The 13530-nt window shown below is 48.6% G+C and overlaps 1 protein-coding gene across 1 annotated transcript; it reads left to right on the top strand.

Moving 5' to 3' along the window:
- The first annotated feature begins 38 nt into the window (after nt 1-38).
- HGSNAT (heparan-alpha-glucosaminide N-acetyltransferase) lies at nt 39-13410 on the top strand. Its single transcript, XM_068137433.1, has 17 exons — nt 39-289; nt 549-688; nt 1172-1293; nt 2203-2272; nt 3205-3274; nt 4191-4297; nt 5284-5360; nt 6032-6062; nt 6950-7110; nt 7474-7589; nt 8298-8419; nt 8972-9098; nt 9244-9330; nt 10239-10316; nt 10433-10503; nt 10983-11095; nt 12228-13410. The coding sequence occupies exons 1-17, from the start codon at nt 92-94 to the stop codon at nt 12407-12409; spliced, it is 1872 nt and encodes a 623-aa protein (XP_067993534.1). The 5' UTR covers nt 39-91; the 3' UTR covers nt 12410-13410.
- The last annotated feature ends 120 nt before the right edge of the window (nt 13411-13530 follow it).

The raw sequence follows: 13530 nt of genomic DNA, 5'->3' as shown, positions 1-13530 counted from the left end.
GCGATGGCGGCGGCGCCGCCCCAGGGCGGAGCGCAAGATGGCGGCGGCCGCCGCGGGGCTGGTGGCGGCGGTGGCCGTGGCGCTGGGCGGGATGCTGATGGCGCCCGGCCATACGCAGCCGCACGGGGAGGGCCTGCCGGAGGGGATCGGGCCCGAGCCCCGGCCCCGAGAGGGGATAGCGGCGGAGCGGCATCTCCCGGGGCGGATGGACCAGGCCCTGCTGCTCGTTCTCAACGAGCAGCCAGAGCAGGGCCTGCGCCTCGCCACCCTTTCCGGCTCCTGCCACCAGGTGAGCGGAGGGAGCCGCGGCGGGTTGTGCTCTGTCTGTCTCACCCACTCCCCGGCCTCCGCTTTTGGCAGCCCTGCCCCAGCCCTTGGTGGGGCTGCTTGGCATCTCCCCGTGCTCCATTAGGCTGCTTTGTTTTTATCGTCCAGCCCCACTCCAGCCCCTGGGCATCCTTGCCTTACCCTTTGCCACCACGCAAAGGAGGACTGCCTTTCAGTGGCCCCTGGCACTAATGAGCTCCCTTTGCCCTCTTCTCCCACAGTGTTTGTATCAGTTCCTGGCTTTTGTCCCGCCAAGCAACGGGAGCCTGCGAGCACCGGGCACGGTGTTGGTGATGGTTGATACCCAGCATTCGCTCACCCTACAGATCAACAACTCTTTGGGTGACAGGGAGCTCTGCAAGTAGGTGGCCCAGCCCCAGGGAACACCTGGGTAGTTCTGCTCTGTATTTTACGATTTTTTTTCTTCCATGAAGTCAGGCAGCTGTCTGTTACCTGCACTTTCATCCTGACTGTCCAGATCCCGAGTGTGGCCTTCCCCTGGATGTGGCAGCCGTGGCACATACTGTAATTGCTAGAAGCAGGGGCCACAACGGGGTGTGTTGAGGCAGCATGTATAAGCACCTGGTTTCTCCTGCAGAGAGCTTCTAATTCAAGGGGACAGGGCATGTAGGAGGCAGTGCATGAGTGGTAAAGCATCTGTGTTGGCCTAGGGGAGGGTGATACTGGGCAGAGTCACAGCCAGGCAGCTCCCTGTTGGATGCCACTGGTCAGCCTGGTTTTTGGCTTGCCTTCTCTACCAGCAGTGAGGCTTGCAGCCCCTCAGACGTAGCTGTGGTACATGGCTGTGGCAGGGATGGCTTATTGTTTCCTTTATCCTTTGCAGGCTTCAGTATCATTTTGGGGAGTTTGGCAATTATTCCCTTGTGGTAAAGACCTTAAGTACAAGCACCAAAACTGTTTCTTGTGACCTAGTCATCAATGAAGGCCCTATCAACAGCTACCTCCGTATGTAATGCTCTGTTTCCCTTTCTCATTCTGCAATGTGCATGTCTCCCAGCAGAACCACCTTCCTAAAAAGCCTGTGCAGCCACTCATGCTCTGCTGAACATGAGGTCTGCTCCTCTCTCAGCATCTTAATTCCTTGATTTATACCCCTGTCTTGAGGGCCTGACCCTGATCAGACCTCTTCACATCAAATAATTTATCACCACATTTTGCCCAGAAAAAGCAGGGTGTGTGTCTGGAGGGAGATATCCTCACAGTTCCTGTTTCCTTGCATGTTTATATATGTACCTGGAAGCCTCCCTCTTCCTCCTTCTGTCTGGCTTTTCTCACAAAACAGGAAGCAATCCACACAGGGTCTACATTTGTGTTTGCTGTTGCATTTTTAAACCTCACCTTTTTTAAACCTTGCTTTTTTGTTCTTCTCTTTTCCAGGGCTGTTTCAAACTCTCATCTGTGTCTCTCCCATTCTTTAAGTTGCTTTTCAGTCCTTTCACTTTTCCAGCTGTAAAGACCAATTCTCCATGTTTGCAGACTTGGTGCATCAATCCCTCCCCTGTCTTCATGTTGAGGCTGTTTCTAAATCTCTAGTTTCTTCTTCAGAACATCTAGCACATCGGCTCTTCTCACCGTTGGCTTGTGATGCAGTCTAATTTTACTTTGCTTTTTTTATGCTGAGATGTGAAGTAACTGAGCTGCACTTTGAAACTAGCCTGCTTTCATCTTGGGGGTTTGTTGTGGAATTTTTTGTTCTCTCTGGGATTCAGGCTGGGTAATATGTGCTGCATGGAGAAAGTGGTGTGATTATGGGTGGGTTGGGCTTTTTATCGTGCTTGTGTCAGGCTTGGCCAAGCCCAGGCTGCTGCCTGGTTTTGTTATGTGGTTTATTGAGTTGTCTTCTCTTTCCTGTAGCTATTCTTTTTGCTTTCCTGGTTTACATGGGACTCTTTGCTATCCTGATTGTCGGCCACCTTTCTATGAAGTAAGTGAACAGTGTTGTGCTAACTCCTCACATGTCAAGCGAGGCTGCCAGCTGAGCACCACAGGTCACAGTGTGGTAGTGCTTCAGAGCCCTGCTGTAGCCCTGCGGGCAGATCAGATCCTGTTATCAGGATGCCCTGTACAAGTTAAGCTGTGGTAGCTGTCCATATGATAATCAATCCGGGGTGATACAGTTTCACAGAAGGGACCCCAAGGATCATCTGGTCCAACCTTCCTAGGTAATAGAAGAGTTGGAATGAGCTGGCCCAGCACCCTGACAAGATGAGTCTTAAAACTGACCGACGTATGGGAATCCACTACCTGCCCTGGGAGATGATTCTGATGTCTGACTGTTCTCCTGCTTAAACATTTTCTTCTGAAGTGCAATCAGAATCTCCCAAGGATTAATGTGTCCCCATTACCCCTTGTCTCTTCCATGGGACTCCTTGTGAAAAATGGAGTCTCCATCTTGGGAGCCAAGCTTTACATACTGATTTCCCTTGAGGGATGTCTTCCAGCTTCATTAGCTGGTGTGTAGAGTGGTTACTGCAGAGCAGCTCATGTCCACTGTTAGCTGACACATGTCCTGCCTCACCTCCACATGACTTCTTCCTGAGTCTAGCCCCAGATGGCAGCACCTAAGCACATGTAGCATGTGCAGCCTTCCATCCTGGGTACTGAGTGACGTGAGTAATCTCTGCCTGGAAACAACCTTGAATAAAGCCCCCAGACCTGACCTTGTGGCAGTGTAGTCCTATAGCTGAGCTTCCTTGAGGGGCCAGGCACTGGCTGAGTCTCAGTATCACATACGTGAGCTGGGAAAACACATGCTGGGGCTGTCCCACCTTTGGATATATGCTGCTAAACAGTTGACATTAAAATGGAATTGGTGTAACATACTTCTGTTCTTGTTTTAAACTTGGTATTTTTCAGAATTAATCTAGTCAGAAACTGGGTTTACAAGACACTGAACCCCAGGGAAACTGATCGTCTGATTAACTCTGTGAGTGACCACACTCTGTAAGGTCTTCTGTACTGTCTTCACTACTGAGGAACACACACTGTCCCAACAGCTGGGGACTCATTTATTACTGATCATCCTCCTCTTGTGAATATTCCCCTTGGTAAAGGGGAAGGGAGAGAAGGGAAAGCCAGCTTTCAAGTCTGCTTCCAGCACAGTGGAAATTTTAGCAGGATGCACACTTAAGATTTCTCTAGCAGCTCTAGAGCTGGCATTCCTGTGTGAGCTGTTTTGTACTAGAGTATACATAGATCATCACAGGCCGGGATTCACATCTAGGGGGTCCAAACTTGTCTAGAATTAAAAGACTTGGGAGCAGAGCTCTGCAGCAGTTCTTGTAGCTGCTCATCTTCATGGCTGTGTCTTTATACTTTTATACTGTTCCTTCTTTAAACTGTTCTTTGTGCTTTATGCTGGTACTAGGGCTGATCAGAGCGGTTTAGGGAATCTGATTGGGAAGAAGCCACTCTTGCATTTAAAATAATTCATTTACTGCTGGTTAGCTCTCTGAAGAGTCCATAGTGTCAGACAAATGCTTATGGGATGGATCCTGTTTGAGAGCCAGCAACTGGATCTGCTCAGCTTTGTGTGAAAGCAGCACTCACAGTGATGGCAAATCCGTGGCTGACTTGGACTGGACCTAACTCTGACAAGTCTCAAATGCAGGCTCTTCTCCCTGCATTCTTGTTTCCACCCTGGAGCATCTGCAAATATGATTGCAATATAGTGGAGCCATGAGGGAGTTAGAAGTAGCAAGCAGGGAAACAAAAGGAAGAGTAAGATGGGGAGAGCAAGCACAAAGACAGTGTGTAAGTTTGCTGCTTGCTGTCCTCTGCTGTGGTGCAGGCAGCTGGTGCAGCTGCTGACCGTCCCTCCCGTGTGTGGTTTGTTCCCAAAGGAGCTGGGGTCCCCGAGCGCAGCGGACTCGGCTAGCAGCGATCCCAGCCGGCCCCTGTGGAGCGCGGCCCCGCGCCAGCGCCTGCGCTCCCTGGACACCTTCCGAGGGTGAGCAGAAGAGCCACGCTCAAAAGCAGCCCTTCCCCGGGGAGCGAGGCCGTTCCGACCGCTCCTGCATAGCAGATGGAAATGCATAGCAGATGGACGGTTCAGGGGTAGGGGGGAGGGGGGGATGTTTTACTTGGAAGGTAATCAAGGCTTTAATTCTTGGATTTTTCCAAAACACTTAGCAGCTGATCGAGTCTGAGGAAATATTAAAGTTGTTGTGGAGGGTGGAAAAGAACAGCATATGTTCAGTGCAGAAACACTACATGAGGACAGCTTACTTTGGTTCACTGCCACCCTGCTTCCTGCTTGGGAAAGCTGGAAACCTTGTACAGAATCACAGAATGTTAGGGTTTGGAAAGGACCTCCAGAATTCATTGGGTCCAAGCCCCCTGCCAAAGCAGGATCACCTAGGGCAGGCCACAAGGGAGCACATCCAGGTTGGCTTTGAAAGCCTTCTGAGAAGGGCAGCCTGTTCCAGTGTTCCAGCACCCTCACAGTGAAAAGTTTTTTCTCGTGTTGAGGTGGAAATTCCTGTGTTCCACTTGATATCCATTATTCCTTGTCCTGTTACTGGATGCCACAGAAAAGAGCCTGGCACCTTCCTCTTGACATCCACCCCTCATGTATCTATAGACATTGATAAGATCCCTTCTCAGCCTTCTCCAGAATAGACAGCCCCAGTTCTCTCAATCTTTTTTAGCAGAGATGTTTGCAGTCCCTTAACCATGCTTGTAGCTCTTCCCAGACTCTCTCCAGTAGATCCCTGTCTATCTTGAACTGGGGAGTCCAAAACTGGATACAGTATTACAGGTGTGATCTCACCAGGGCAGAGTAGAGGGGGAGGAGAAACCTCCCTAGACCTGCTGGACAGAATTTACATACCAGATCTCACAGTTAGAAATGTTGTAACAGAGCTGTGTGTGTTCATATACATGTGGTTCATTGTCATGTGATACTTTGTGTGGGTTTTTTTGTTGTCTTTTCAGGCTCTCTCTTGTAATTATGGTGTTTGTTAACTATGGAGGAGGAAAATACTGGTTCTTCAAACATGAGAGCTGGAATGGTAAGGTACAGTTAAGACAGTTAATCTGGGTCTTAATGGCAGCAGTATCTAGACATGGTTAGCACTGCAGTGAGCTGTTGCTCCTCTGAGGGCTGGGACACTGCCAGGTAGCCTCAGCAGCGTATCTGGCCTCTTAGGTTAGTGGGCAAAGCAGTGTATAGTCCCGCTGCTCACACAGTGATGGGGTGGCTTCAGATCACAGTCTGTAACCTTTCCATTTCTGACACAGGTTCAGGTCTTTAACTTTTCAGTGGTTTTTAATGACCACAGCCAAGCTGATGGTGCTCCATGCTGCATTAACCTAACACCTTGATTGGCAAGCTGATGGGCAAGGCTCAGGCATCATAGAATGGCTTAGGTTGGCAGGGACCCTAGAGGTCATCTACTTCAGCCTCCCTACCATGGCCAAAGGTGCATTGTGCTGCCCTGGTGGAGATCCCATCCCTGGAGTCTTTTCTGAGACACAGCAATGAGTCCTGCCCCTATTTTTGCAGAATGGTGCAAGCAGTGAGGCAAGAAGGTTAGCTCTTGGTTAAGTTTTGCCTATAACGTGTTTTAGATTTTGGGGTATGAGTAATTGCAGCCTGCAATTCCTCTGGAAACTCGAGGATGATGTTGGAATGCAGGGAGGGTTTGAGGTCAATAATGTGTTCCTTGGTATTTCTCTGTAGGATTAACAGTGGCAGATCTGGTGTTTCCATGGTAAGTCTCACTGAATAGTTTTGTATCAACTGATTCTCTGTTAAGGGTTGCAAGGAGAACATTGTGTGCACCTTTTCCTCCATGTGGAAAGGTATTTGGAGAGGTCAATTTGTGTTACACTCTCTATAGGAATGTGCCCCTCCAGATAACAGCATTATTCATATGAAGCAGTAAAAGAGCTCAGTGCTTTTGGCTGCTCCACATCCTCCTTCCTCCCCACACACAATGTCAGTGGGAGGCCCAGTGTTACCTTGCCAGTGGAGGTGCAGTATCCCTGAGGAGCTCTTTGCTACTCACAATGTTGAAGGTGATCTGCCTGGCAACATTCAAAGCTTGATTGTTGTGTATCCAGAGATAGCCAAGGGAATTTTTGATTAAGATAATCTATGTGTAACCAGAGGAAGGTCTCACAGGGAAGCAATTACCCCATCTGCCCCTAGCATGCCTCTCTAAAATGGTTGTAGCTGCCCTTGGAGATGGAGCTGGACTTGGACTCTGAAGCTAATCAAGAGGGGAGGAGCAGGTCAGTTCTGCAGGTGAATCATGGATGTGCAGCTTGTGTTTTACTGCTTTGCAGATGCTGATTTAATTTTGGGGAATGCAATTTCTCTGGTGGCATGTATGTTGCTGCAAAAAAAGGCCAGAAAGCAATTGCTTCCCTGAACTTTATTGTCTTCATTGACTTCTGAAAACAGTGGAAGGGTCCTGTAGGACAAGCTTGGTTGTCTGGGGATTCTTGGCAATCAGAGGAAGTAAAGTTGTCCAGTTTCTCTCAGCAGATGCTTTTCTGTTGGGCCAGTGCAGGCTATTCAGTGAACTTGAGTGTCTGCTGCCACACAGATGTGTGGTGAGACGTGTCAGCTCCACTTTACATCTCTGCTCTCCAGGTTTGTATTCATCATGGGCACATCAATATTGCTGTCACTGAGCTCCATGCTGAGGTGGGGAAGTTCCAAGCAGAAGGTGCTTGGGAAGATCGTCTGGAGGAGTTTTCTGCTAATCCTGCTGGGAATCATAGTTGTGAATCCCAATTACTGCCTTGGGCCATGTGAGTGGACCTTGCTCTCTTCCTTGTATTTCTGCAACTGTTGCTCCTGCCTGCTTGGCTGGGCTGTTGAGAGTCCAGTATCAGCCTTGCTGTACTGACCAGAGTGTGGGGGCAGTTGGATGGTGTCCTGTAGGGTGGTGTCCAGTTCTGCACTGGCCCAATTCTCTATTTATCCCCTGTGCTGACCAGTTTATTGTCTAAGTGATGACTTTCCCAGGGATATGGTTTATGGAAAATGAGGTGGCAGTGTCCCTTGTACCTGCAGGTGCAGTGGGTCTCAGCTGTCCTTGGAGAAGGGTGGCTTTTGTATTTCCAGGAGGGCCCACATCTGCTCCTCTTCCCCATTGCTTACATGTGTTCCAGTGTCCTGGGATAATCTGCGGATTCCTGGGGTGCTCCAGAGGCTGGGATTCACATACCTGGTGGTTGCTGGTCTTGAACTCCTGTTTACAAAACCTGGGGCTGAGAGTGGGACCTTGGTGAGTTTTGCGGGGCGATGAGAAGTGATATTTGACTAGGATACTGGAGGGTACTGAAGGATACTGGAATAGAGAACTTTGCTCTTGTTGGGGCTCAAAGAGTCACAGCATCTTACCTGATGTGTAGTGCAGTCTGACCTGGCAAAAATCTGAGGCATCATGCACTCTCCAGTTTCCCAGCCTGCATTTTATCCCATCTAGCTGTCCTGTACTGGAGGATTTCACCAATCTGTGGAAATAGTGATTAGAAGCAGGCATCCCAGGCACTTTTGATGACTTTCCACCATCATGCGACCCCAGGGACAGGCATCTCAGTGCTGGGTCCTGTGGCCTGTGTTTTGTCTGGTTCATTCTGGCAGAGTTTTTTCACAGCAGGGGAAAGTAATACTGCTTCTTGGCCTTTCTGGAGTCTGTTTTCCCCAAAGGCTTTCATTCTACTCATGAATCAAAATTCCTTTTGACATTTTCCAAGCTAAAAAACATTGTGGGCTTTTGTTTTGTTTCTCCCCTCCTCCCCCACCCCCCCTGTAACAAAGTGTCTGGAAAGGATTTGAGAAGATGAAAGGTCTGCTGGTAGAACCCAGTTTGGTAATGACAGCAGCTCCCTCTTGTATCTGGGGGACTGCCTGCCAGGAAGTACAGGGTACTTAACCCACGTGTATGATTTTCACTTGCCAGCTAACACCTCCCTCCCTCCATCTTATGCAGGAGACACCATGTCCTGCTCTGCAGGATATTCTTCCCTACTGGCCACAGTGGATTTGCATTCTGACCTTAGAAGTGATATGGCTCTGCCTGACCTTTTTGTTACCAGTGCCAGGCTGTCCCAGGTAAGACTGTGCACTCAGGCTCCTTCCTGCGGAGCATCAGATTGTTTTTCTTCTGCTGAGTAGAATACACATTTTACTAGCCGTAGGGAAAGAATAAAGATGATAGCTTTTAGGTCAGCAGGGTTATGGGAAACATTCATGGGATAAAACCCCTTCTTTTCTTTGGTGCTAAAGCACTAAGTATTGTGAAGTTGACACCATTGATCCTTTCTCTCTGATGAAGAGCATTGAAGTCTCCCTGAGGTCTGTGTACAGTGATACATGGTCACTGCAGTGTCACCCCTTTGCCTCTTCTGAAGGGTCAGCACATGCAGGGCAGGTGGAGCATCCAGGGCTGAACTGTGTTAGGCTCCTGACACTGCCTGTCCCCTCATGACCCAGCTGCTCATGGCATTGTGATAATCAAAACCAGGGTGCCCACCAGCCAGCTGTCTTGTAGTACCTGTGTTTTGCTGTCTGCCTTTGGCTAGGGAAAACATTGAATGTGCTGGGCCAGTGGACCAGCTACCATTCAGGTGGAGCGTACCAGCACATTGTTGGCTTCTCTCCTAGGGGCTATATTGGTCCTGGGGGCATTGGAGACTTTGGAAACTACCCCAACTGCACCGGGGGAGCAGCTGGTTACATTGATCGTTTGCTTCTTGGGGAAAAGCACATATACCAGCATCCCTCTTCAAGTGTAAGTAGCTGTTGGGTTGCAGTATGAGGCTGCAGGTGAGCATTCAACAGAGTTGTCGTAAGGGGCTTGGGAATGACACAGGGGGCTGGCAGAGAAAGGAGACTGGATGCTCAGGTGCCCTCTAACAACTGTTTTCTCTCTTAAGGTGATTTACCAAACAACGATGCCATATGATCCCGAAGGGATCCTGGGAACCATAAATAGCATTTTTATGGCATTTCTGGGACTGCAGGTACCTCTTTTCTTCATGGCTATGTGCTGTAATGGGAAGAGTCGAGGGAATCTTGGGGGAGGCAGCTTAGGTTTCTTATTTAAGTGGTTCAAACATAACTTCTTCCAGAAAAATACTGTCACACCGACCTCAAACGGTCACACTTAGACTGAGGTGAGTGTCAGAGAACTGGAATCTAACCTGGCAGTAGCTTGCATTAGACAAACCCACACTTCTTGTAATTTCTCACAAAGGATGGACACAAGAAGTGTGCAGAATATCCACCTGTAAACTCTGCTTGGTTGGGCTTAAAACATTAATGCAATCCAATTGTATCGAGGTTCAGCAAGGCCACTTGGGTCACAACAACCCTCATGCAATGCTACGGCTGGAGGCAGAGTGGGTGGAAAGCTGCCCAGGAGAGAAACACCTGTGGGTGTTGATGAACAGCTGGGTGAAGATGAGACATTGTGTGCCCATGTAGCCAAGAAGGCCAACAGTATCCTGGCCTGGATCAGGAATAGAGTGGACAGCAGGATCAGGGCAGTGATTGTCCTCCTGTACTCAGCCTTTGGGAGGCCACACCTTGAGTCCTGGGTTCAAGGTCTGGGCCCTTCACTACAATGAGACATTGAGGTGTTGGACTAGGTGCAGAGAAGGGCAGTGAGGCTGGTGAAAGGTCTGGAGAACAGGTCTGGTGAGGAGCAGCTGAAGGAATTGGGGTTGTTTAGTCTGGAGAAGAGGAGCCTGAGGGGAGACCTTCCTGCCTCTCATTCCCACTGTGAGCCTTTCAGCCACTTAGCTGACATAAATCCTATGCGTATTCTCTGTCTTAGCAGAGGTAGGTGGTGGCAAATATACCTGGCCTTGGCATGCAGTTCCATTTACAGGCACTGATGCTTTTATTTCTGTTACTCTTTTGATACTAGGCAGGAAAAATTCTCTTGTTCTACAGAGACCAGCACAAACAAATTCTGTGTCGCTTCATCACATGGAGCGTAGTGATGGTAAGTCAGAGAGCTGTGTGGCTCCTTACAACACAGGCACTTCTGTGCAGGGCAGACTTGGCATTTCTGAAACGTGTTGCAGTGCTTGTATGAACTTCAGCAACTTCCTGTTGCAGGGAGTGATTTCTGCCATCCTGACAAAATGTTCTAAAGAAGAAGGGTTTATTCCCATAAACAAGAACTTGTGGTAAGCAGAGATACAACTTACAGTATGACTTTGTAAAAGTGCTGTTTTACCTTGGGGAATCACAGGATGGTTTGGGTTGGAAAGAACCTCCAAGATCATCTAGTTCTAGCCTCCCTGCCATGCACAGGGACACCTTCCACTAGACTAACTTGCTGACAGTCCTCTCCAGCCTGGCCTTGGACACCTTCAGGGAGGGGGCATCCACAACCTCCCTGGGTAACCTGTTCCAGTGTCTTACCATTCCCACTGGAATTTATTCCTCATCTCCAGTTTAAATCTGCCCTTCTCAAGCTTCAATCCTTTGCCCCTTGTCCTATCACTACAAGCCCTTGTAAAAAGTCCCTCCCCAGCTTTCTTGTAGGCCCCTTTCAGGTACTGGAAGGCTGCAATAAGGTCTCCCCAGAGCCTCATTTTTCATGTTGAGCTCTGTCTTCACCACATAGATCTTTACCTGATTTTTCTGCTGAAAATGTATATAGGTCAATATCCTATGTGACAACCACCAGCTGCTTTGCCTTCATCCTCTTATCACTGATGTACTACATTGTGGATGTCAAGAGGCTGTGGTCAGGTGCTCCATTTTTCTACCCAGGTCAGTGAAATGATAGCAGGAAATGTATTCCACTTCTTTCTGCACTGAGATTATCTTTTTGTGCTTCTAAAATACTTGGGATTTAGAATGAGGTAAGCTGATAGATGCCAAAATGATTCACTTGAGCTGAATCTTTGCAAAGAACCCCCAGGACACCTGAGCCCTATTTAGGAGAGAGGGTCTGTCAAGACTCTTAAGTGAGGGCTGGAAGCTGCCATTGCCTAACGACTGTTCTCATTCTGGTCTCCAGTTAAGGTCACAGGGAACAGCTTCTTAGGACCAAGAGAAACACCACAGCTGGCTCATAGCTGGTTTTGGGAAGGGCTGCTGAGACTTGAGTAATCTAATGGGAAACTCAAAGGCTCGTCCACAGAATAATACCACTTCTGAAGATGTGGAAGATGGAGTCCCCTGGGTAGCTGTGTAGGTTCTGTCTCTGTGGTTTTAGATAAGCCTGTCTCCCAAAGCATCCCACAGTGGTTTTAACCACACTGGGCTCTTGACAAACATCTAAGTACGGAATGCAAACCCACAGCAGAGGGAAGCTTTTCAGCAGCTTTGGTGTCTGGACAGGAAGATGGGTCTGGTGACAGCATGGTATCGTATCTCATACCAGAAATCCCAGAGCTTTGAAGGGTGGTCAGTATTTGTTTGTAAAGGCAATAGATCTGACCACAGAGGCTGGCAGTTGGCCACCCTGAAGACAATAACTGTGATTATTCTCCTTGTCAGTGGAACTGGCAGGATGCTGATTAGGTTGGATTTTCAGTTTGGCACAGGGGTTGTCTGTAGTTCAGTAAATATTTGGTGGGAGAGCACTCCTCAGGCTGTATGTGAGAACTTGCATGTGTAGCACCTTTGAGCAGGTGACATTAACTGCTGTGATGAGCTGTTGCCAGTTTCTCAAGCCTGGCATGCCTCTGCCTGCTCACTCTGAAGCAAGCTCATACCTGCTCCTTTGGAGGCTGCCTGGGGCAGTGGTGGAATCCCCATCCCTGGAGGGCATGTGGTGCTAAGGGATGTGGTTTAGTAGTGACCGAGTAGTGCTGGGTTAATTGTTGGACTGTTATGATCTTAAGGTCTTCTCCAGCCAAAACAATGCTCTGAGTCTGTGACTTGTGCTTCCTTTCAGGAATGAACTCAATCCTGGTCTACGTTGGACACGAAGTGTTTGAAAACTATTTCCCTTTTAAGTGGAAGATGCAAGACACTCAATCCCATGCAGAGCATCTGACTCAAAACCTCACTGCAACAACTCTCTGGGTCATAATATCATACTTACTTTACAGGAGAAAGATATTCTGGAAGATCTAAGAGAGGTGGGCAGGATGTGGAGGGCCTAGATGCTGATGGAGAAAGTTCATTAGGTGGATTAGCCTAGCCCATGCTAGGCTGTGACTAAAAAGGGATACCAATTCAAGTTTACAGTGCCATGGAAGTAAAGGGACAGTATTTTCTTACTCAGTAAAAAGCCTCCTTCTCTGCTGCAGCTGCCCTGTTTTCTGAATTTTGTAAATATTTGACTGATCTTCCTCCTTCCTGTAGACAAACTGAGTATATTGGACCAGTCAGGCAGTCAAAGACAGCCTGGTGGTGCTTACAGAAGGGATTGCAAGGGGCTGTTGGGGCAGCACTGTGGTGACAGTGGTTGCATCTAACAAGGTGCCTCCTATCTAGGTGGCCTGGGGTCTGTATATACCCTCAGCACTTCCTGCCTGTGCCACTCTGGCTCCTGGCACACGTTTAACTTGGCCAGCTTCTTGACTCAGGAGCACTGGCAGCATCCTCAGCCCTTTGCTTGAGTTGGCAGTGCAGGGACTGACTGGAAGAGCTCATGGCCACTACTGTGCTACAGTGTGCTGTGGAAAGTGGTGACTCAATTCATCATTCTTCATTGTGTTCTTCCACTTTGGTCTTGGATCAAAACCTTAGGGTTAGGATCCTGCTGCCAAAGATCTTTTCTCTTGGCTTATTAACCAGCACGTCGCTGCTAGAGGTTTAGCAGCCCCTCTGTGCAGGCTCTGGGGCTGTGTGTGACATTCCTCGAGCAAGGGAGGAGGTGCAAGTTTCACTCTGCAAGTGCAGAAAGGCCAGTCCCTATTGACTTTGTGTCATCACCAAAGTTCCAGCAAAGCCATCCTCTTCAGAAATGGAATTTCCCAAGGACCCTGAATCTGAAAACCAGCACTACAGGCAGAATTCAGCCAAAAGGGAAGAGATAGCAGACCAATTCCATGTACAATAATAGTTTCTGGAACTCGTGAAACTCACTGATGCTGTGATTTCCAAACTAGTGCTAATAAAAAGCCTGAACTACCCTGCTCTGTTCTCTGTGCGTAAAGTTAGAAGTACAAGACACCTTAGTACAATGCTATGGGGGGAAAACCAACAAAGAGGACATCACAGAATCACAAAATCATTCAGGTGGGAAAAGA

Source organism: Melanerpes formicivorus, unplaced genomic scaffold (genome assembly GCF_026170545.1).
Source record: "Melanerpes formicivorus ecotype bairdi unplaced genomic scaffold, bMelFor1.0.p_v2 SCAF_4, whole genome shotgun sequence".
NCBI classification, from domain to species: Eukaryota; Metazoa; Chordata; class Aves; order Piciformes; family Picidae; genus Melanerpes; species Melanerpes formicivorus.
Note: the sequence above shows the minus strand (reverse complement) of the source record. Positions and strands in the feature narration are given on the sequence as shown.

Bases quoted from the DNA above. Each gene is read 5' to 3' on its own strand.
- HGSNAT (XM_068137433.1), top strand. From the start codon at position 92: ATGCTGATGGCGCCCGGCCATACGCAGCCGCACGGGGAGGGCCTGCCG. The intron at 689-1,171 runs GTAGGTGGCCCA...TATCCTTTGCAG, and splicing joins GGTGACAGGGAGCTCTGCAA to GCTTCAGTATCATTTTGGGG. The intron at 10,504-10,982 runs GTAAGCAGAGAT...AAATGTATATAG, and splicing joins CCCATAAACAAGAACTTGTG to GTCAATATCCTATGTGACAA.